Here is a 23,861-nt window from a genome sequence, read left to right on the forward strand (position 1 = left end):
TAAATTCAAAACCCAAAGTATTATTAATTAGCAGATGTTCTCATCTTTAAAGTTCAACATCTTATAGACTACTTATACCACCAATCTACTTTCAAAATACTGAGACATCTAAAGGCCACACATGCAAAGAGTTGGAGAATCATGGTGGCTTCTACAAACTTGCGAAAGAGTTCGCCACATCAATCACAAAGCGATATTTCACATCAGCTTTGCTAAGCCTTTCCATGGCTGTGTTGATCTGATCCATCTTAATCAGCTCAATATCTGCAGTTATGTTGTGCTTTGCGCAGAAATCAAGCATTTCCTGAGTTTCTTTGATCCCTCCAAAGTTGCTCCCCCCTATAAGTTTCCGTCCTGCGTATGTGACATAACAAAACATTTCATTTGCCAAATCCATGCACTATTATTATTTACTATGAAAATAGGTAGTCCTGCTCCAAGTTTTAAGTATAGAACATAAGCTCCAACAAGAAATATTTCATTCCAGATGTGCAGGTTGGAGACTCATTCTTGATTTGAATTACACTGTATGACATTCAATACTAAAATGAGAAAAGACACAAGCAACTATTAATTAAATTTGAATACATGACATATACCCAAAACCAGACTTTAACATTGGGCTATTGTGAGGAACAACTTGTGCTAAAATCAGGTTCTGTTCACCTTTCTGTTAGTACTTCTAATAACATATAAAACTACATTGTACCATGTTGGAGATAATTGATGGCTTACCTGCAACTAATGGAAAGATAGGAAGCTCAAGGGGCTTGTTAGGCAACCCTACAGTAACTAGCTTCCCATTCAGCTTCAGCAGACCAAGCAGTGGAATCAGGGAATGAACAGCAGAAATTGTGTCTATGATATAGTCCATGGTTCCCAAAGCCACCTGCATAGAATACGAGCAAATTTACAAAGACATCATCATCATCAGCAATTACAATCAATAGTAAAATAATCCATTATTATTTTACTATTGATTATCACGGAGAAGCAAACCAAGGTTTGTTTTTATATTCTAATAAAGTGCACGAATAGTGTATAATATCCCATCCTATTGATCATCTTGGGTGAGGTTTTCTCGTGTTGATTGAGACACACTTCACGGCTAACATTGACTACAGCTGCAAAAAGTCACTTGGAACATTTTGTATACTATTTTTTCTATTCAACAGGGTAATGGTAGGTAGTCTCAAATAACTCTCCATTCCACTACCTTTTTTACTTATCTACGGTAGTTAGCTTTAGCTCTTGCTAGTAAATCTACTATTTGATGATAGCTTTTGAAATATGGCAATAAGTAAAATAAAAAACTACCATTGCAAAATAGTAAATTTTAGTAACAAGTAAATCACAAATTACTAGCTACCAGAGACCACCAACAGCAACATAAGAATACCATTATCCTTACAAAATTCCTACAGAACTGCATTATGAAGCACCAGTAAATTTGTCAAAAACCAGAACCCAAATGAAACGAGTTCTTTCAAACTCTTTATATCTTGTATTTGTATCTCACTTACCTTCATTTTTGCAGGGTCTGATGAAACAAGGAAAGAATCAGCCCCGAGTCGGTCAATGGCCTCAGCTTGCTTGTTAGGAGAGCTACTGATGACAGTAACTTTCAGCCCAAACGCCTTAGCAAGTTTGATTGCAACATGACCTAACCCACCAAGCCCTGCCACTCCCAAATGTTTGCCTGGCTCTGTCATCCCATAATATTTCATCGGGCTATACACAGTTATCCCAGCACACAGCAGAGGAGCACCAGCATCAAGAGGCAAGTTCTCAGGAAATCGGAGCACATAACGCTGGTGCACAACCATGATGTTAGAATAACCACCTTTGGTTCGTGTCCCATCATAATAAGGAGAGTTATAGGTAAAAACAGGGCGGGGACAGTAACTCTCCAGATCTTGTTGGCAACTTTCACATTCCTTGCAAGACTCCACTATCACACCAACTCCAACTTTATCACCCACTTTGAAGTTTTTCACATTGTTGCCAACTTTTGTCACAACACCAACAATTTCATGCCTGAAAAACACAAAAACAATAGTAAGTGCATGGTAAACTTACTGGCATCTCCTGATTTTACCTTCAAAATACAAGTATTACTATCTCCAGTGTTGACAATTGCACAAACACGTGCGAGCCTTCAACTATTACCTATAAATCACGGATGAGAAACTTACAAAAGAATAAAGCCAATTAATCTACTTGAATAAGTTTGATAAACGAATCTTGCATTATTAACACTACAAATTGGATTCATGCTGAATCGTCCAGAATCACATTGAAATATCATCACATGCTTGGTCACATTTTGAAGAATTGATTTCTAGGTTTATAATTGATTTTCAATTGAGGTTATATATAAATAACTTTTGCATTAGTTCAAAAAATTTAACCTGTTATAGAATTAAAGCATCCAAACATAAATCACATAATTTCAAAATCAATTTTATTGAAAAATAATTCTGCAAATGCTTTGCTTGCATAGTTACCACATGTAACACTCTTGATTGTCGATCTCTTATCGACTTTAACGATGTGACACTTCATATAGTGATACTTCACTCAACATCTTTCACAAACTAACACGAGACTTTTCAACATGTTTTGTCCTCTTAGAAGGTCACTCATCCCATAATTACTCTAAGTCAAACATGCTTAACTATGGAGTTCCTAAATGATAAGGTATCGAAAAATAGATATATCTTGTTGGTATAAGTAGTATGAAGTAATTCTTTTGAGTCATTCTCAACTGTATAGTTTCATACGTATATAGTCTCTGGATCATTCTCATTCTAGTGCGATTCATTCAAGGGTGTGACATGCACATCAGCTTCCATCTAATTTGTCTTTGAACCACATTCCACTGGAAGAGAGGTCTACCTGGTAACATTTGTAGCACCCTTGATTGTCGACCTCCTGGCAGCTTTCACACTATGACGTTTCATTCAACATTCTTGTTGGTTAGAACCCTCCATCGGTCAAAACTCTTTTTAAGTTTCCAAGACCTTAACAATCAATTCTGACACTGCTTGGTTGCTCTCAAGATCATTGATTGTCCCCATGAACCAACACGAAAACTTTTTAATGTATTTTGTTCTCACTCACGCTTTCTAGAAAACTTTTAAGAATGTCATTCATTTCGTAACTTCTCCAAATTAAGCATATTTAACTATGAAATTTTTAAGTGATAAATTAACGAAAAATATATGTATTTTGTTAGTATAAGTAGTATCAATTAATTCTTTAAGATATCTATTCTGATTCTGCCGTGATTCGTTTAAAATGTTACATCACACATAATAATATTTTTTTTCCAACAAATATTAATAATTAGTTTATGTTAATAGGAAGGTACGAATCAGAGACATTTTTTTCCTTTTCTTTTTTTTAAGCCACCAACCAACCTTATGTCTCCATGTGATGTGATGTGTAAAACACAAATGAAATAAATATAAATCATGTGAGGTGATGTGTAAAACACAACGTGCGGTTAGAATTAGGTGCTTATTTTATGAAGGGTTCGGTCCCTCTACCTATAAACTTTTCCCCATTACTGTTAAAACACCCAAATCCATAGAAAAATGATGTCAATTAACATTAAGATCGAAATTCCAAACCACAACTGTTGTCGGTTCAAGGATCAAGAAGAGCGTGGTCTTTGTTTTGTTGTATATGTGTCCCACCACAACATTCAAACTTAACGATGTCAGATAGCATATTGGTATATAAATAATTTATATTACTACCCCAAATCTATGTTTGGGGGCTAAATAAAATGATTGAGAGAAGAAAAAGAAAAAGTCAACAATGAAAAGAATATCGTAACCTTCAAAATGATTTTTTTTTTATAATAAAAAAAAAGAAGGGTAAAGAAGAGAGAGAGAAGGATACCCAGGAACGACAGGGTAAGTGGTGAAACCCCAGTCGTTTTTGAGAGTGTGGAGATCCGAGTGGCAAACCCCGCAGAAGAGAATCTTGAGAGTGACGTCATCAACGCCATTTTCTCTGCACGTGAAGTGAGTGAGTGAGATCAATAAAATGGACCAACAAACAATGAGATCAAAGTGATGAATAATGATAATAATAATAATAAAATAAAAAACCTTCTGGAGAAATGAAAAGGTGCAAGGGTGCCAGAAGTGTCTGAAGCAGCCCAACCGAAAGCTTCGACGGGAAGTTCAGTTTCTGGAGATTTAGCCATCTCTTCTTCTATCTTCGATTAGACACTCTGTTTGCTTTTCCCTTTGCTGCTGAAGTGATGTGACAGTATGCAATGCAATGGCACAGTCGGTATATATCGTCAAAGAATTTTCCTTGTCGGAATTGACATTTTTTGAAAAAAAAATATCAATTATTAAATTTATTACTACTACTACTGTTAAATTACAATTGTTTTTTTATTATATACATAAAATAAGATATTAATGAAATGAATAAAAACAATACTATTTTGTTGTTTTTTATAACATTATTGTTGTTATTCATTTCATTAATATCTTACTATCATTTAATACTTTTTAATTAATATGTTTTTTTTAAAAAAATTGATCTCTCATTAAAACAGTAACTTATACTATTTTAATAGTTTTTAAGACACTATATGGTTATTGTAATTTTAAAATATAAAATATAAAATGATAAAATAATTCAATTATTTTACAATTATATTATAAATAAAAATAGATTTTTTCAATTTTATAATATTTAGAGTTTCTAAACAATATTTGAATAATTAAAAATAATATATTAAATAAACTAGATCCAAACTATTAGAATGAAATAATACATGACATAAATTATTATTTTAATATCTAATATATCATTTATATTTCATTAATACTTATATAAAATGAGTTGTCTATAAATACAAGATAACTGTTGTATCAACAATAAAACACAAGATTCTGTAAAATAAAAACACACACACACACAAGATGAGTTATGTAGCTGTTTAATACTACCTGAGAGAAGAAAATGTATTGTTAGCTATTAAGTTTTTTTTATATATACTAAATTAGCTATTAAGTTTTATGATGCAGATATTTTTCCCTTAAACATATTTGTACAATGTTAGTTAATCATAAAAAATATATTAATTGTAATCAAAACTTAAAAGAGTGATATTTTTGTTAGATATTTCAATCAATTTTCCATGAAAAAAATTAACAATATTATTTGATATTATACGTCGTACATTTATTAAAATTAACATAATATAAATTGAATTAAATGTAAAAGTAAAATGTTTTAATTAACAATAAAATTATATATTTTAAAAGGAATAATAAAATATAGTATGTGTAATTGTAGTGGTACATGATTTAATTATACAGATTTTAGTTTTTAAAAAATAATATAAAATAATTCTTTTCCATTTCTCTCAACTATAAAACTATTACATATTTTGTATAATATAGTGAGAATTATTATACATCATAGATTTATATGATTTAAATAACGAGTACAATAAAACTGTAAATTTAAATATTGTAAAAGTGGAGAGTTTCAAATGAGTTTTCTATCATTATTGGATGCTAAGATTATTAAATATGTCACATTAAATTTAATATTATAATTAAAACTAAAATTTATTGTGATTTAAAAGTATGAATAGATAAAATAATTCAGTTATTTTCCAATAATATTTCAAACAGAAAAAATTATTATTTCATAATATTTTTTAACCTCTGGGTATTAAACAATTTGATATTTTACTATATAAATAATATTTTGAAAATTTTAAAGTATAAAATATTATTAATTTAGAAGCATCCTATTTAAATAAAGTATGTACTTAAAACAAATAATCATTTAAATATATGACAGATCATTTATATTACATTGGTACTTATGTTAGATGAGTGGTTATAGATGTTTAGTAGTATTATTTATTTATTTATTTATTTATGAGATGAAAATGCGTTGACTATTTTATTATCTATTTTTTTTCTCTTTAACATAATTGTACAATGTTAGTTATAACATGTTTTGTTTTTAAGTTGAATTAGAATGGATACGCGTTTATTAAGAGCGTCTAATTCGATTGATTAAATAATATGATCAGATATTATAAATTTTATTGAGTTTAATTTCTACAGGTAAGAAAGATGGATCCACGCATTTGAAAAGTATATGCAAGCAAATCTATTTCAAACATCCACTTAATTATAGAAAAGTGTAGGCTTAAGCGCATATTTTTCTCCTTTGGATTTTTTATACAATAAATATAGGGTCCATTTATCTGTATTGGAATTAAATATTTTTCAAAATAAATTACTATTTCAATATTTAATAAATAATTTATATTTTATTAGCATTCATGTAACATGAATTTTGCAACATCTAATTTCATTCCATTGAAAGATTGGGCCAAATATTTTGAAAATATCTCAAAGAGTGAAATAAATATTGGAATAATTGATTTATATGAATAATTTTTGTCGAGATTAAATATCAAAATGACATTGTCATAAATAGATAAAACAATATTTTCATTTATTTATCAAAAGAGGAGCATTTTTTGAAACCAAAATGAATTTTTCTTAGATATCTATTTTCTCTTCTCCAGATGATAGTGCAGTAAAAAAAAGTCCAATATTAGCAAATTATAGAAAAGTATATTAATCAATAAATAATTAAAAGATTGATATTTTTATCCATATATTCCTATTAATTTTTTCATTAAGAAATTATAATTATATTATTTGATATTATATGTCATAAATATATTTAAATTAGTATAATTTTAGCAAATCTAGGACATGAATCTAATTCTCCTATGTATGTGCTACCTTCTGTACACCCCTCCTAGCCTCGCTTGTAGCAGCTGATGCGATAGGAGTTTCGTTTTCCCCATTTGATGGGAGTTAAGTAATAATATTATTCCCTTTGATAAAAAATAGTATAATATAAATTAAAATTAAATAATTTTTTAAAATTTAGGGTAAAATTATACAATTCACTCTAGAACATAATTGCATATATAATTTTTTTCATATAATAATTTAATAATTTAAGTATCAAGCTTAATAAAAACTTTATATTTAAATATCTTCAAATAATATAAAATTTAAAATAGTAACTTTCCGTTGACGGTTAAATGTTAAAATTATTAAATATATTATATTACTCCTTCTGTTTAAATATTATTGTAAAAATAAATGCGGGTAAAGTTAGTTTTATTTATGGAATAATTTAATTTGAAGTCTAAAAGTATAAAATAATTTTATGCTTTTACGATCATTATTATTGATTATTGGTCTTTGCAATAAATATTTTAAATATTATTTGTCAGTTTTTTATACAGTGTTATGTTTCAAACAAGTAAAGCTCACTTTAAAATAATTTTTGAAAGAATTATTATAAAATAAAAAGCCATATCATACGTAATACTTCAAGTATCGAAATATATACTCATTTTCTTACAAACTAATAAATAGTTAAATTCGAAAGTGTGAATGATGATAAGTTGTTGTTTTGAAAAATGAAAAATATAAACTGAGGACATAAATATATAAAGAGTATGACAAATTAATTTTAATGTTAAATTTAAGAGATTATTTTATTATTGAGTCATAATTTTAAAAGATTAATTTAATAATAAATTATATATCTAAAAATTGATTTATAATTAAATTTTATATATGATTTTATTTTTCACGAAATAATTTATTATCATTTCACACTTTTAAAATGAATTTAACTACTTTTTTAAAATCTACTCATGAATGCATTGAAATATCCGACAAATTTTGAAAAATAGAAACTGTTAGAATGGTAGTAGTTGAGAATATAAATGTTGTTTTGAATATCGTGCCAGTTAGTTAGTGGCGAATCCCAACTCTTCATTACTGCTCGAGTGCTTGGCTTGCAAAGTCAGGTGAGTAATTTATTCAATTGAGTCACACAGATTATTTTATCTTTAATGATTTAACTGTTTTAAAAAACTGTTGTTAATAAAAAAAATTTCTTCTAATCTTTAAAAAAATATAATGTTTTTTTATGGGAACAAAGTTAGAGTATAAGTAATTTTTAACTAATCCACATTTAAAAAAAATTATTAATATTATTAATAACATTAAATTAAATTTGTTGAAATTCATCCCATCACTTTTTTTAACAACTATTTTTCACCTAATTATAATTAATGTGTGTTGGTCATCAATAAAATTATCTTTTAAAATAAAATTATGTTCATATGGGAGTAATTAAGAATATCTTAAAAATATATATATTTAAGAATAAAGATAGCATTTTTTTTTACCTTGACATCAATTATAAGGAGGGGTGTTGATAAAATTGTAAAGTTTGAGGATTATATAATATAAATTGATATTTTGAAGACATTAACTAATAAATTAATTGTAATATTTATTTTAAAATATGTATTGTATTGAGAGTATCAACTTATTTGATATTTATCTTTTAGATAACTAAAAATACTTTTATAGTATATTTAATACTTTTTAATCAGTATCTTAAATTAATAAGATCCTACAATTAAACCTTTTCCAAAACTCCTTCCGTGCTTTAGTATTTTTCCTTTTAGAATAACTTTTCTATTCTTATTTATTTGTTATTTAAAATTTTAAGACAATATTAATTAATATTTTCTTAGATATACTTTATTCGAGGAATTTCTTTAATGGACTTATATCTTTGTACTTAACAATAAACAAAAGAAAAAAAAGGTTTAGAGGATGCTAGATCAATTAAACATGATAATAAGCTAAGCAATTTATGAATTATTTCAACTTATGGGTTAACTATTCGATTAATATTATTTCTTTTAATAAAAAATTAAGCTTAAATTTGCCTTTAGATAAAATTATTTGAACAAGGCAAGAATAAGTTTTATAGCCTAAAGCTCGTGAATAATCCGTGTGTTGAAATAATACAAAAATTTAATTTTATATAAAAATATAATAAATTGTAGTTTTATTTTAAAATTATCCTTACATAAATTTTATGTTTAAATATGCTTTCATTTTTCTCACTTTTATCATAAAAATACTAAATACTAAATTTATAAACATAAAAAATACTTTGAAAATATTTTTTATGGGTAAAAGGAACATAATTAATTAATAAACTAAAAATTCCAAATTTTGATTTCATATTTTTGTCAACAAGAAAAATCCAAACTTTAAATTTGATCATTATAACAAAATATTTTGACTGTCTCTAAATTATTTAAATTGATTGTGATTAATTTGATCACTACAACAAAATATCTCATTAACAAATATTGTTTGAAGTATGTTGAAACACTAACTGTGAGTATTTCTTTCAATAAAAAATATAAAATGTAATTGGTCACATTATGGAAAAATATTTTCTACCAAAAGAGTGAATATTGCTAATCACCTTGTTCATTATAGATATTAATTTGTTGCATATAGCTCATAAGTATGTTTGGACTGCTGTTTAAAAGCCTTTAAATATAAGTTTGCACATTCCAAAACAGTTATGTCATTAAACAGGGTTTAGGGTGGGAAGCTTCTCGTGTTTTCCACTGTGGAAACTTTTTTTTACTCGTCATACGTGCGTGTTTTAAAATCAGCGGTTGAGATTTATGTATTTATTTATTTTTTAATTTTCTGGAGGCGTGTACCCCTCTCTTTATCCTTGACAAGCCCAACCTATAGACATACACTTGCGCATGCATTATAATTACTAATTGTACCACTAGAGAAAATCATAGAAAGCTTTGTTTTACTAATCTTCACTTGGGAAGCTTAAACCCCACGATGGAGGAGTTCAAATCGAGAAACCTTAACTATGATGCTCAAACAATGACGTTTTTATATTATAGTAGCGTGGCTCCTATTTTGTTTCCCCATACACATTTGTCTTCTTTTCCAACGTTGTCGCTCCTTTTAAGCTTTGACGTTGTTGGCTTGGTCAGAGGTGAATGCAACATTTCAAAGCATAGTTGGAGTGGATCAGTTGGGGAAAAAATGGGAGGGATAAATTAGAGAAGTTGGGAAAAAAGAGAAAAACCCAAAAAAGGGAAAAAAGACCTAAGCCATTAAATTTAAAACTAATACATCTAATGTAGGTTATTTTTTATAAAATTGCAAATTTGATCTTCATATTTATTTCAAAATTGTAAATTTGACCCCTATAATTTAATTCATGAATTTAGTCTTTCAGATTTTTACAATTCCGATATTAGATGTTAACGGTTAATTATTTGTCTTCACCGTCACATGTCGTGCTTTTATTGAACGTTGGCGGTGACATATTCCGCTTTTGTTGGAGATTAAAAAAAATGAATGATCAAATCCGTGAATTAAAATATAAGGAGAACAAAATTGAATTCTGAAACAAATAGAAAGATTAAATTTACAATTTTGGCATTGTTTTTTAATCACACCCTAATTTCAAAAGTTGTCTTAGGAAAGGAGCTTTTTATCTGTTCAAATTTGGGGCTTTTGAAGAAAAATCACAAAGTAATGGCCCAAGTTGAGTGTTGCATTGAGCAAAAGAAAGACTCGGGGAGTCATTATGTTTTTAGCTCTCCGAAGGTTGTGGTTATTTTGATATATTATCGGTTACTTACGAAGCAAATCCACCTGGATTGGATATGCCCCAAGATAAACACTACACACATCATGTACACCCGCCCAACCCAAACTCATTTCTCTCAATCCCTTCTCATATACTTTTAAATTAAATAATTTAACGTAAAACGAAATACTTATGACTTGAGACCATTTCATTCTCATCTCACTTCTCAATTTCTCTTCACCTTTTCTCCTTCCTTTTCTCTTGCCGCAAACAAAACAAACCACACGCGCATGAAAATAATAATTAATACTACTAATTCATTTCCTCAACATAAAAAAAAAAAAGAGTTTCGCGGAATATACTTTTCCTTTCCTTCTGTTCTGGTGAGTTTCCCTCATTCTAAAGTTTTTCCAAAAAAAAAAAACCCGAAAAAAGAGATTAGATATTTGGTTTGTTTGTTTCTGCGGTGGATCCGCGTTCTCACACCAGCTCGGCATTGGTTAGGTTAATTTCGTTTTTCCGTTTCGGAGATGGATTCGGAGGATTTTCGATCCATTCTGGAGAGTGCCGGCGTCGACGTTTGGGCCTTGATGGACGCCGCCATCGCGGTGGCCTCCGTCGACCACCCCGACGAGTTAAAGCGCCGGAGAGACAGAATCGTGGAGCGCCTTTACGCGAGTTCGGCGCTGCCGCAGTGTCGGAACTGTGACCCCAACGCCGGTGAAATCAGGACGCAGAGCAGTCCCTCCGCGGAGGAGGAAAAGGACCCTTACGGAGGCTTCATGGACGAGGAGCAGAAGAAGATTCTATACATTAAAGAGCAACTGGAAGACCCTCACCAGGTCTTTTTTCTTTTAATTCCGCGATTTACTACTTTTTTTTTTTAAGCTTGACTGTGTTTCTGATTTTTTCTTTCCTTCTCATTTATCAGTCAGAAGATTCGTTAGTGGAGTTGTTGCAGAATCTAGCAGACATGGATATCACATTCCCAGCGTTAGAGGTATAACTTCTTTTATTTCATTCATTTTGTTTATTGTTTTTGTTTTAGGTTTACTGTTTTTAATTTCGGGTAATTCCGTAGGAGTCTGACATTGGGAGGTATGTGAATCGGTTGCGGAAGCATTCGTCTAATGATGTCAAGAGATTGGTCAAGTTACTCGTCAGGTTTTGGAACTAGCTATGAATTTTATTATTACTATTTTTTAAATATGAAGAATGAATATTGATTGATATTTCATATTTGTGTGCATTGCAACAGTTCAGTGGATGAATTTTGCTGGAAATCTTGTTGTTTTTTTAGTTGACTTTTACCTTCATTTTGTGTGTGTGTGCAGGAAGTGGAAGGAAATTGTAGATGAATGGGTGAAGTTGAAGTCCCCGGGATACCCGGGTACTGCTGTCATGGGTAATCTTAATCTTCGTTTGAGAAAATTTGTTAGGTTTTGAAGTGGATATGTGAATGAAGGATTTTGGATTTTACGAAACTGAAAATGTTGATGATGCATTTATGCTTTTGGCATGGCAGCTGATGAGGACTCGCCTCAGCAGAGAATCCTACAAAATGGGCACCGTCAGGTTAAAGAAATCTTATTGACCAAAGAGGTTTTGCTTGGCAATTTGGCTTTCTAATATTCTATTCCTTTTGCAGATTCCTGATTTTGCATACTCGCCAAATCCACACAGTGAGTATAGTATCTCTTTCCAAGCTTTTCGTTTGTATTTTGTTGATGTAATAGCATGTTTGCTGCTCACACAGATGGGAGTTCTGGGTCATCACAGCGCAACAATATTGAAGCAGAACGAAAACCAAAAGCAATTCCTCGCAAAGAAGCTCCCCCAAAACCGTCGCCATCAGTCACTACTCCTGCTTCTCCTCCTCAAAACGTATGGATATGAATTTATAACCTTTCTGGAGTCTCTGACCTTCTAAATGTGGCTACTACTAAAATTTGGAGGTCGTTGCTTCATAATCACTAACAAGTTTAAAATTAAAACCAATGAGCAATAAATGTGGAGCTTAGCTCCATTGTGTAGCGCTTATGCAGGATCATCAGTGTGTGTGAGTTGTCCTTACTCGTTTTTGAATGATCGCAGAGACAGAGAGAAGGCAATTTTGACCCGGATAGATTTGCTTCAGCGAGAAAACGGCTTCAAGAGAACTACAAAGAGGCTGCAAATGGTGAAGTTTTTACTTCATTTAATTTACATTCTCGTACTAAGTATTGTTTCTTTCGTTAGTTAGTACTTAGTACTTTGTTCCATGCATACTGAATGCTATTTTGTCTGTGTTGTGGTGGGTGGGGGTGTTCAGCCAAAAAGCAAAGAACGATTCAAGTGATGGATCTCCATGAGTTACCGAAACCCAAGAATGCCTTCCTTGGAAAAAACAAAGGCGGCACTGGTCAGGGAAGGCACTGGTGAGTGGTGACCCATAATGTACGTGGCAACTTTCTTGTAAAAAGGCTTTTTATGGGTGGGTGATGCCGCATAGTCCTAAAAACCCGCTTGATCCCTTTACAATTTTACTCCCCAAAATAAAAATCCCTATGGTTTTATGTTTCCTTATTTAATATCAACCCCCGCTTTCCCCAACCAAAAAAAACCATAATATTTTATGTGCCAAACTATGATTTTTATGAAATGTGGGTGAGTTGCGGAGCACACATGATGATTTCAGCATCTTAATGAGGATGGTAGGGAGGGGAAATGATTTTTTTGGAGATCTAAACCATTGATTATTTTGGGTTGGAGCTTGAGGGTATGGTTAATGATTGATTTGGTGCTCCAGTAAGGATTGTTTAACTTGATTTTTGTCTTTGTTCTTAACTTGAGGCCATATCCAAAGCCAAGTCAAGAGTTGACTACTTTCTAGCTCTACTAATTTGCACGGGTGCGGGTCAGGGTCGTGGGGTAGTTTAGTTGGTGCCATGATCAATTATTGTCCGGCCTGGGACCTTAGTAACTGATCTTTCTGATCTCAACAAATGAAGTGGAGCGTATTTCAATTAATAATTCATGTGCGCATCATGTTCCCTTGCGTCAAAGTGTACGTTTTGGACTTTTTATTGTTTCGGTTGCTAACATCACCCGGGTCTGCAGCTGTTTCTTTTAGGAGGAACATGACATAGGTAGTTAAGGCCATACTTTCGTGGGATTCCAAAATTTTTGTAAATAATTTTTAAAAAATTAGTAATTAAGAATTGATACTAAATTAAAAATATTTTTGTTAAAATGTATTACTTTATTTTCAAACAATATATATTCTAGAATTTTAGGTGTCTTTCAACTGTAATTCACAGCATTAGTAGTTGTTTATTAGATTTAATGAGTATTTTTTTTTTTTTAAAAAAAAAATTAAATTTTAATAGTTGATTTTGCATTATAAAGTATAAGATTACTAAATTTTAAACAGATTTAAAAAATATATTTTATATATTGAAAAGCTCTTAATATAATTTTTGTTTGAGACTTTAGACTTCTAATAATTCTTAAGCCTGTCTTGATCATGTGAAACTGGGAAAGGAAGTTGTAATTAACATGTATAACCTCCAAAGGGGAAAGTTGTGGAGATGACATTTTATGTTCAGTGGAAGATACTGGCTCATGAAGTTGTATGATTTTGTAAGATCATTTTATCGTATGATACTACAAATTATAAACAATTTAGACGAATCGATTGAACCTATTAGCTGCTGATTAAATGATTTTGTAATTAACATGTATAACCTCCAAAGGGGAAAGTTGTGAAGATGACATTTTATGTTCAGTGGTAGATACTGGCTCATGAAGTTGTATGATTTTGTAAGATCATTTTATCGTATGATACTACAAATTATAAACAATTTAGACGAATCGATTGAAAAAAATGATATTTTCAATTTATTTCATTTTATGTTTTGGTTCAAACATTCTTTTTTTATTGTCACCCACAAACATGAATAGTTGTGAAGGATGGTAAACGAAAAAAGCAATTGAATTCATAGGTTAGAAATTTAAAGCAAATTACATATGTAAATATTATAACTCAAGTCAAATATGAAACTCATAGGATATTGCCTCGGAATTTCGTCAGTTTATATCGGCATCCATTTGGACGAAAATATAAATATATATACGGCTGTTTTATAGGTTTGTTCGGTGCAAACATGAATTGGGCTTGGACGAATTTTGCAAATAAATAGCATGTAAAAGGGTTGACATTTCCCTTTGGTTACACAATTCCAAGGAGTTTTCTTTGGGAAATATATTTAGGCAAATGCTAACGGTGTCTTAAGGATATTGGTTAAGGAATTTAAAATATTTTATGGAGAGGTGAAAAATTACGTGTCCATGATATTTTTTATGTTTTCTTATAATTTGCATGATAAATATTTTTTTTTTGTTCTTTAACCAATGCCAAAGAATATTGGTTAACAAAATCTTTATATTTATCGGAGGTGGAAAGATAGATTAGTAAGGACTAAGGAGTGAATTCTGGTCTGAATTATGCCATGTTTTAATTTTTGGTGTTTATAAAAGTAATCTACTTCTGTATTATTAATTAGAATTCCTAACTTGGAGAATGTAGTTCCCACTCTCTATTCTTTCAAAGTTTCAATTAGAAATTATCGTCACTTCATTCTGTCTTTGGGAGGTGCATTTAATATACTATCTCTACAAATAATCATCTTAAACTATCATTCTTTTACTTTATCCACATACTTGAATTACTTAATTGCTTATCAGTTTCAATTGGAAGATAAATTTATTTTAATTTGAATTATTTATTAATAGTTTAAAATATAATTTATATATTTTAAAATATTATTACTATGAATTTTAATTATAATATAATTTATAATTTTAAAATACTTATCTATTAAAGCATATAGTTATAATTATGATTATATACGAATAAATATTTATCCAGTGTAATATACAACTAAAATACTATTTTAAATATATATTCATTCATTTGACTTTTTTTTGTCGTAATTTGGTTGCTTATCTCCATTTTTATCAAATATTTGATGTTGAAGGTGAAGAAGAGGCTGAGATGTGTATAAAGAGGGCGAGGTGCAAAGTAGGTAGAGCAAGCACGAAAAAGTGGGGTGAGAAGCAGGAACTAATACGTACGACATATACATAATAAAGTTAAAAAGGTCTATAATAAAATATTTGTATTCTATTACATTCCTCCCAAATTGGATAGAAAGACAAATGATTGTAAATAATGAAATAAAATGAATTTCATTCCATCATTTTCTAATGAACTTCATCTTAAATTGTAAAATTCAAATAATAGTATCATGCATCTTTTTCTTTCATTCTCTCCTAATTTATCTTCTTATCACCTATACAAAGTGAAATGAGAGATTGAATGTATTCTTTTTTTTTTTTAAAAAAAAAAAGAGATTGAATGTATTGTATCGCTTTGGTTCTTTATTTTAGTTTCTTTATTTAGTTATTTACATTCGACTGTTTCAGTGGGAAAATAGAAGTGAGTTAAAGCTAGATCCTAAATTTGAGCTATGTTCTTCATCAAAAAATAGTAGCATTTTTTTTTTAAAGAAGTAGCAATTATTAATGTATTACTTTTTACACGGAATAAACACGAAAGCGTTACGTCATTGAGCTATTTGTTATTAATAATGGGCTTTATATACTTTTGAATAATTAAATTGATACCAACCCTTTTCAGCACCAAATCAATATCACAACTACTTATCATTTTAATCAGGAGTTTTTTTTTGACAAATAATCAGGAGTATTCTTCGAGGTTGAATTTTTTTTTTTTTTATGTTTATTGTGAATTAGTGGAACATCACATCAGTATAAAAAAAAAGTGGAACATCACATGATAACAACGTTTCGATTTCATAAATTCACTAAAAATCAAATAAATTTGTACGTTAGTTATTTAATGTAAAGTTTTACATTCGTATATAATATTCTCCTGATTATTTTTTTTAAAGAACGTTTTCTATTGCTGCTAGAGATTAGAGAGGCTTTACTCTAATCTGAAATTTGTTTCTTGTGTTTTTTTTTTAGTTGGTTTCCACTCTCCCCTACCTCGTGAGTTTTTGTTTTCATCTTTCTTGGCTCAACAAAATATATATATATATATATATATATATATATATATATATATATATTATTTTTTACATGACAATTTTTTTTTATCGAAGTTACATAATTACATATAATAAATTAAATACATTATATTTTGTCAAATACTTTTTTATATATAATATTTTTGGTATTGGATAACCTTTGGTTATCTTCATCACAAATTAACATTCAAACATATTTTTGACTCTCTTATACTGCAATATATAATTGTTCACGAGAAAACATTGATCTTGTTAAGCACACACCAACTTGTGATAAATTGTGCCCTTAACTCTTATTTATTGCAATAGCAAAACAAACAATTATGTAAATCATAATTAACATGATAAATAAATCCAACATCAATATATATATATATATATATAAAGGATAGTATATATTGATTTTTACATGACAATGCTTTCTATTGCTTTGAATTTGAGGCACAACCACTTAATTTGCATGATAGTGCCCACAAGTACGGCATCTTTTCTCACACTTAGGAGCCTAGATCCTTGAGGTTTTGCCCCCATGATTCTCATGTCCTTCTGCATACATATATAAGTATTACGATTACTTCACGTTAAATACTAACATTTTGGAACATAGAAGAATTCATTATGTGATTTTGTACTTGACTGGACAACTTCTTTAAAACTGGAAATTGCTCTTCCTGCATGCATATACACATAAAAACAAGCAAAGTTAATTAGAAAAAAAGAAGAGTGAAACCCGAAAATAGAAACGAGATAGCATTTGGTCGTGAAAACAATAAGAAAAAGAAAGATACAAACGAAGATTTGTCTATATTTGTGGCAGGAGACACAAACTTGAGTTAACCCTATCTTCTCGGGAGAAAACGAGAAAGAGATGACTGCGGGTGAAAGGATTCAGTCAATTGTTGAGTGTAACTGAATACTAAAAGCTAGACAGAAGATAAATGAAGGTAGAAAAGATAATTTGGAAACAACACCTTAATTAACCACTCTTCAACTGGCCAAGTTATTCAATTTCGTTAGCATAGGCTTCCTTACATATGAAGGTGGAAAGATAACAGAAACAACACCTTACCACATGCCTCGTGGTCCTATAGGAACCACCATTGTCAATTACCTTGAAGAAGTTCATTATTGTCTTCCTCTTTGATACAATCCATTAAATTTTCTTAGCATGAGCTTTCTTATTGTGGCTTGAATCTTGGATTCCTATATAAAATGAAATCGATATTTCATGAAAATCTTACTACATACATACACAAAATTTTAACATTATGATACAATCTTACTTCAAAAGCAATTAGAATCATTTCAATAACAAATGATTTCTTTGTTTCTTCAATTGGATACAGGTTTCAAAGGCGTATGACCCAAAGACTCCAACCGTTATGTGGTAAACTAATAAAGTGACTAACTTAGTCACACAAAATGACACTTTAAGAGATCAAAGTAAAGATTTTTAAACTTTTAAGAGATCAAACCAATTTTTTGTAAAAAAAATGAAGGATCAAAAATATAATTTATCAAACAGAATATTATGACAAGATGTGACTAGCTATGCAAATAATCAAATATAATACAACTGGATACTTGCTTTTTGCCCTTGCATTATTGAGAGTTGCCTTCAACCATTGACAAAATCAATTTGTCTTGTTTAATCAATTGGGAATGTTTCACTATCCTACTTTGGAATGGGTTAATTTTCATATCCTATATCAGTGATTCAATGCATTAAAGATCCTCTTATGCCTATGGACTATGAAGAGTACTGCTTTTAGATTTAGGACCATCACGTAGGGTGCGTCACGCTAGTATTCGCACCCACATGATTAACGTTGCAAGGGAATGGAGGAAAAACATATACCATAACCTATAATTAGGGAGCAAGGATAAAGGACAATGCATGGAGCAATCCAACCTAGAAACCTACTATATCAAGCATATTGATCATTAATTAATTTGAAAAGGGATGAATAGTGTGGGAAGTGCGCAAACTTTGCCTTAAACAATTGGTTAATTGAATTGAAATAATTCCTTTTTAAATCATGCATGTTCATTGTAGCTAGTTGCTATCATGCTGAAATTTTTATATTTTGATGCTAACAGGTGACAAGCCTACTTAATAATTGAACTCCTCTTTGTTGCATGTGGCTTTGCTTCCATTTTTTTTAATGTGTTGAGATCGATATACAGTAGGACCAAGAAAAACAAACAGGCTACACACAGTTTAGAGAAGCCACTTGCGTAGAAGAGAAGAAAGGGTGCATGTGGTATAATAGTTCATATGGACTATGGACTATGAATATCTTTCGTAGAAAAGGGATTCTCAACTATGTTCCTAAGTACCAGTCAAAAAAAAAAACTATGTTCCTAAGTAACTACTACCATCATTGGTCATGTGCTCAATGTGCTACTTATCTGTCGCTTTATTCCTTTTTAATTAACAACTCGAATAAATTGCTTATAATTAACAACGGGTCTTGATGACTCTTGACTAATTAGCTTTAACCGCGCAGTTTTTAAGTTTGTTTCACACTGGAAAAGGTTTTTCCATAATTATCAAAAATAAAAAAAAAGGTTTTTCATATGTATCATAATTTGCTTAAAGCGGGCGTGATATGAGTAACGGGACATATCAGGAATCCTAAGTTTTTCTTTTCTTGTTATAACCTCTAATCAATTCCCATCAAAGAGACATAACGGGGAATGAAACAAGGTTCTTTGTTTTATTTTTTGAGGGAGAGGGAACCCCATCTATGCGGGGAACTCCATCTATTTGTTCTACTAAAAGATTAACATCATCTTCATCATAAAACTGATTAGAATTTAAGGGTACTCGATCTCTTTGCCATTTTTTTTTATTGTGTTTTCTAATTAAAATTAGAGATTTATCTTGTTAATCCTTTTTAATTTATTTTTTTTGTTGCATGTACAACTAAAGTAAAATTTTAATTTAACTCATAGGATTGATGCAATGGTATAAGATTAAACTACATTTACATGTTTAAAATAATTTATTCAACAGAATAATTATATTTAATTTTTTGTGAAAAATTCTCTTAGATCAGCTACAATCACGTATCATGGGTTATGACCTCTATTAATTTTTTATCCAATTGTTTGAAGGATATATGTGATTTCTACCTAGCTTAAGGCAAAAAAAAAGAAAGTAAAATTCCAATTTTGATTTGAAAATATATAACACCAAAAGTACCTAAAGTTAGTTCTTAAACATAATTATAACTATAACTTCATTTTCTGTTGTTTCTATATATATATATATATATATATTACCTTCACGTGAATACTTTGTGAATATTCCTACAAAATGGGCAGATATGCGGAGAAAAAGAAATTGCAATCGAAAATATTTTTTTAATTTCTTACCGATAACCTTTATAGGAACTAATTAATTTCACTCCATACATGAATATGGATTCTAATTATGGGTGGTGAATATTGAATAGATCAAATTTGAGTATATAAAACTACAAAATTCACGCACAAAATATATCTGCTTCAGTGCTTAGTTAATTATTGATTTGGTTGAGAGGATTTAGAAGTATATGGCATTAGATGCATGTAACCTTATTTTTAAATGCCATATGGTAGGTATGATTGATAAAAGATAAATGTAGCCGAAAGCATTTATGGTTCCAAAATCCAAAGTATGGCCAAAATATGGATTTAGCCATTTTGGGAATATCCTCCTTCCACAAGAAATGGTCCTCTATGAAGCGCGTTGCAGCTTTTTCTCCGTTTAAATTTTCATCATATGTTTGTGAAATATTAATTTATGAATCAATCTCATCTATATCTGCATGGAAAGCAACTAGGCACTTATGACGTATCACCATCTCTTTGCTTTTCATCTACGTCCAAAAGCTACTTCACAAACGTGTGAAAAAGTCTCAAGCCCCGTAATTTAGACTCGTTGCTGAATTTGCAAGAAAGTAGCTTGCCTCCGTCTTTTTTTTCTTTCCTTTCTTCTCTTGTTAGCAAATGCTACACGAGGAGGAATACAGAAAAAAAATAAATAAATCATACCGCAGGAATTAAGGGCCAGTGCCTTTGTGGGGCTATTAATTAACTAGTCTTTAGATTAGTTTTTTTATATCCATAAGAATTATAAATAAATATCAACTGCTTTATAATAATTTATTTAATTAACTGAATTAAACTTAATTAATTTTGAATTAGAATGAATTAAGATTCTCTCATAAATTTTTCAATAAACACTTGAAGGAAAATAAAATAAAATAAAATAAGTTTTTCTAATAAATTAAAAGTAAAATATGCATAAGTTAGTTTATAGAATCTTTTTCAATTAACTTTTTTCAAAAGTTGTTTTAATTTATGTATGACTATGAGCTGATTTTAATTTATAAAAAAAATAATTAATTAATTTTTCTTATTTTCTTTTCAACAAGTACATATTAAAACATTTATCTAAAATACGGGGATACAAATTTAACGTCATGTTATCAGATCGAGAAATGCTTTTAGTTACTGCAATAACTTTATCTTTTCTTATGTCATGCTTCTAGAAGCAGATTAACAGGTTGGAACAAGTGGTTTACTTACCCTAATTAGGAGTTAAGTGCTTAACAAGACAAACATTGTATGTTAGTGCAAGACCTAGGTCAATATATAGTCATACTTGGAGCCAAGACAAACTTTTAATTAGTACTTTAAGATGGACGAATTGTTTGTCTGTTAGGTAGGGAATGTGATTTAAATTGTGTAGGAAAAGAAATAAAGTAGGTAACGACTAATTTTTAAAACAAGATTATGAAAAATATACGAATTTAGTTAATTATCACTTTTGACCGATGCGGAGTTGTAAACAGTAGAACCTTCAAATGTATATATCATTCATTCATTGTATTATTTTATTTTGACAGACATTATGCTAGCTATTTAAAATATATAAATGTTTTTTTAGGGAGTAAAATATATACAAATGTTCAAGATAATATATTAAAATATATACAAATTTTATACACATCATAGAAAGATAATATCAAATGATTAAGGTGGTTTGATTAATTAATTTCATATTATACAAAAAATTATTAAGTTGTATAAGTACAAATTAAGATATATTTGACACCAAACATCATCCTATCCTTGTGAAGTGGTATATGGTAAAAATAAGTCAAAAGGTGTCAACTGATCCTATTTCTACGAGAATATTACACTATTAATAATTTTATATAAATTATAAATTTTATTGATTCAACTGTTTAATTACAGTTTATAATTATATATTACTTTAATTATTTGTGTCAAAATTTATTAAAATCGAATAATAATAAAAATTAATCAAATTATTTATATATTATATATTTTAAAAATATACTATGTTAATTTTGATATTTATGAATGTGATATTACATAATTTTTAATTAATGTAAATTAATAATATATTTTAAAAAGTTAATATAAAAATGTGGGTGATTAATTCAACTAAAATATAAAAATCATATACAAAAAGAGAAAAAAATGAATTTAAAATTGTAAAAATCTTAAGCCTAATTAATTCAAAAAATTTAAATTTTAAAAAATAAATTAAAAATGAAACCTATCTTATTCTAAAAACAGTAATCCGGTATTAAACCGAAGACCTTATTCGTATATTATAGAGGATTCGACTACTTGAATTTAATTCCAATAAGACTAGTGACAAAAATTCTTTATTTATTTATTTTTCATTCCACTAAAGCTAATAACTTGATTAAGAAAGGAAGATGACAAAAATTTAAGTATAAACACTAAGGGTGTTTTTGTTTAACGAACTAAATTATATTTTTGAGAATGATATTCTGTGAATAAAATGACTGAAAATTTTATTTTTATCCACGTGTTTGGTAACTACTTAATTACTTAACATTCCATTCAGCACAAAATAAACCACTTAACATTTCTTGAAATATTTTAAAATCTATTTTAATTAAAAATAAAATAAAGTGAATTTGGGAGATTATTTTAAAAAATAACTTCTATTTTCATGAGAATATTGGATCCCCATCGTTTTATATGGAAACAAATAGAGAAAAAATCATGTGCGTAATCTATATTCCTAGAAATAGATTCTGAAAATATTTTTTATTACTTATATCAAACACATAAATGATATATTTCCAAGAAATAAATTTGCATGACTCGAAACAGACGCAGCTAACATTAAAATAAATCAATTCTTACCCGTATAAGAAAATTTTAAAAGTTGTGACTGATCACTATTAACAATTAGGTACGCGACGTATATGTTTATAAAATGAAAGCCTATTTGTTCTAAAGTTAAAGTTGCATCTAGTTCAATGATTGAACTCATTATGAGTAAAAGTAAAAGTAACAAGATAAACTGCACTTAATTTCATTCACAGAAATTAATAAGAAATCACAAACTCAACATGATTCGTGATAATCTCACTGATCAGTAATGTCCAATTTCATATATAAGAAATTAAAGGCCCGTCGTTTTGATATATTTCATATTTTTCAGTTAATACACAATATTTTTTTTAAAATATTTATTGAATATTAAAAATTGCAAGAAGTTAAAATAATACGTTCAAACAAATTTTTCATATTAATTTAATAATGATTTTGGCCTGTTTTAACTAATTCTTCAGTGCTTATCATCTAATTTTCAAATTATTCAGTTATTTTGAGTTAAATGAATTGGACCCTTAATCTATTAAACATATCATTAGTGTCTGTTTGGATAGATTCTAGCAGTATATACGCTTTTTCATGTCAAATCCGCTACTTATGTTGCTATGGTTAGACGGCGTTATTTATGTGGGACAAAACATGGTTAGAAGTCTAGTATTTTAAAAAACATATAGGAGTGAAAACGCTTGAATCAGTTGAATCGGGAACCAGTATCTTAATTGGTTTGGTCAAATTAGTCCAAGATTGATGTTGAGCCGTTATAGAGAATCAGTATAAAATTGAATTTTTTTTTCTTCAATTTTTCCATTTTTTTAGTTTTCTAAATTTTTTTATTTAATATAAAATATTCTTAAGATAAATCAAATATGCACTTAAATATTTCATATAATATTTATGAATTATTTTTTCAACTATTATTAATTTTTATCTTATAAAACATGTATAATTTAGTCATTTATATTAATTTATAATATTTTAGGTTGTAATTTTTTTATAATTCTATATTATTCTATCATTTAAAATACTATATGATATTAAAAAAACATAAAATTAATTTAACTGCAG

The 23,861-nt window shown here is 29.0% G+C and overlaps 2 protein-coding genes across 3 annotated transcripts; one reads left to right on the plus strand and one right to left on the minus strand.

The window, feature by feature from the left end:
- On the minus strand, window positions 1–4,286 carry CAD1 (cinnamyl-alcohol dehydrogenase). The gene is made up of 5 exons (NM_001254562.2): window positions 4,122–4,286; window positions 3,910–4,023; window positions 1,524–2,037; window positions 736–889; window positions 1–354 (listed from the first exon to the last, which is right to left on the minus strand). The coding sequence occupies exons 1-5, from the start codon at window positions 4,217–4,219 to the stop codon at window positions 152–154; spliced, it is 1,083 nt and encodes a 360-aa protein (NP_001241491.1). The 5' UTR covers window positions 4,220–4,286; the 3' UTR covers window positions 1–151.
- A 6,365-nt stretch (window positions 4,287–10,651) lies between these two features.
- LOC100820221 (probable mediator of RNA polymerase II transcription subunit 26c) lies at window positions 10,652–14,223 on the plus strand. 2 transcript variants are annotated; one of them, XM_003525052.5, is made up of 10 exons: window positions 10,666–10,913; window positions 11,035–11,372; window positions 11,462–11,530; window positions 11,612–11,694; window positions 11,865–11,935; window positions 12,056–12,105; window positions 12,179–12,212; window positions 12,287–12,414; window positions 12,625–12,709; window positions 12,842–14,223. In XM_003525052.5, the coding sequence occupies exons 2-10, from the start codon at window positions 11,061–11,063 to the stop codon at window positions 12,949–12,951; spliced, it is 942 nt and encodes a 313-aa protein (XP_003525100.1). In that variant the 5' UTR covers window positions 10,666–10,913; window positions 11,035–11,060; the 3' UTR covers window positions 12,952–14,223. The 2 variants fall into 2 exon arrangements, 1 of the variants encoding a protein (XP_003525100.1); XR_001388470.2 differs by having other exon boundaries at window positions 10,652–11,372; window positions 12,287–12,485; window positions 12,842–12,910.
- The last annotated feature ends 9,638 nt before the right edge of the window (window positions 14,224–23,861 follow it).

Source organism: Glycine max, chromosome 5 (genome assembly GCF_000004515.6).
Source record: "Glycine max cultivar Williams 82 chromosome 5, Glycine_max_v4.0, whole genome shotgun sequence".
Taxonomy (NCBI): domain Eukaryota; kingdom Viridiplantae; phylum Streptophyta; class Magnoliopsida; order Fabales; family Fabaceae; genus Glycine; species Glycine max.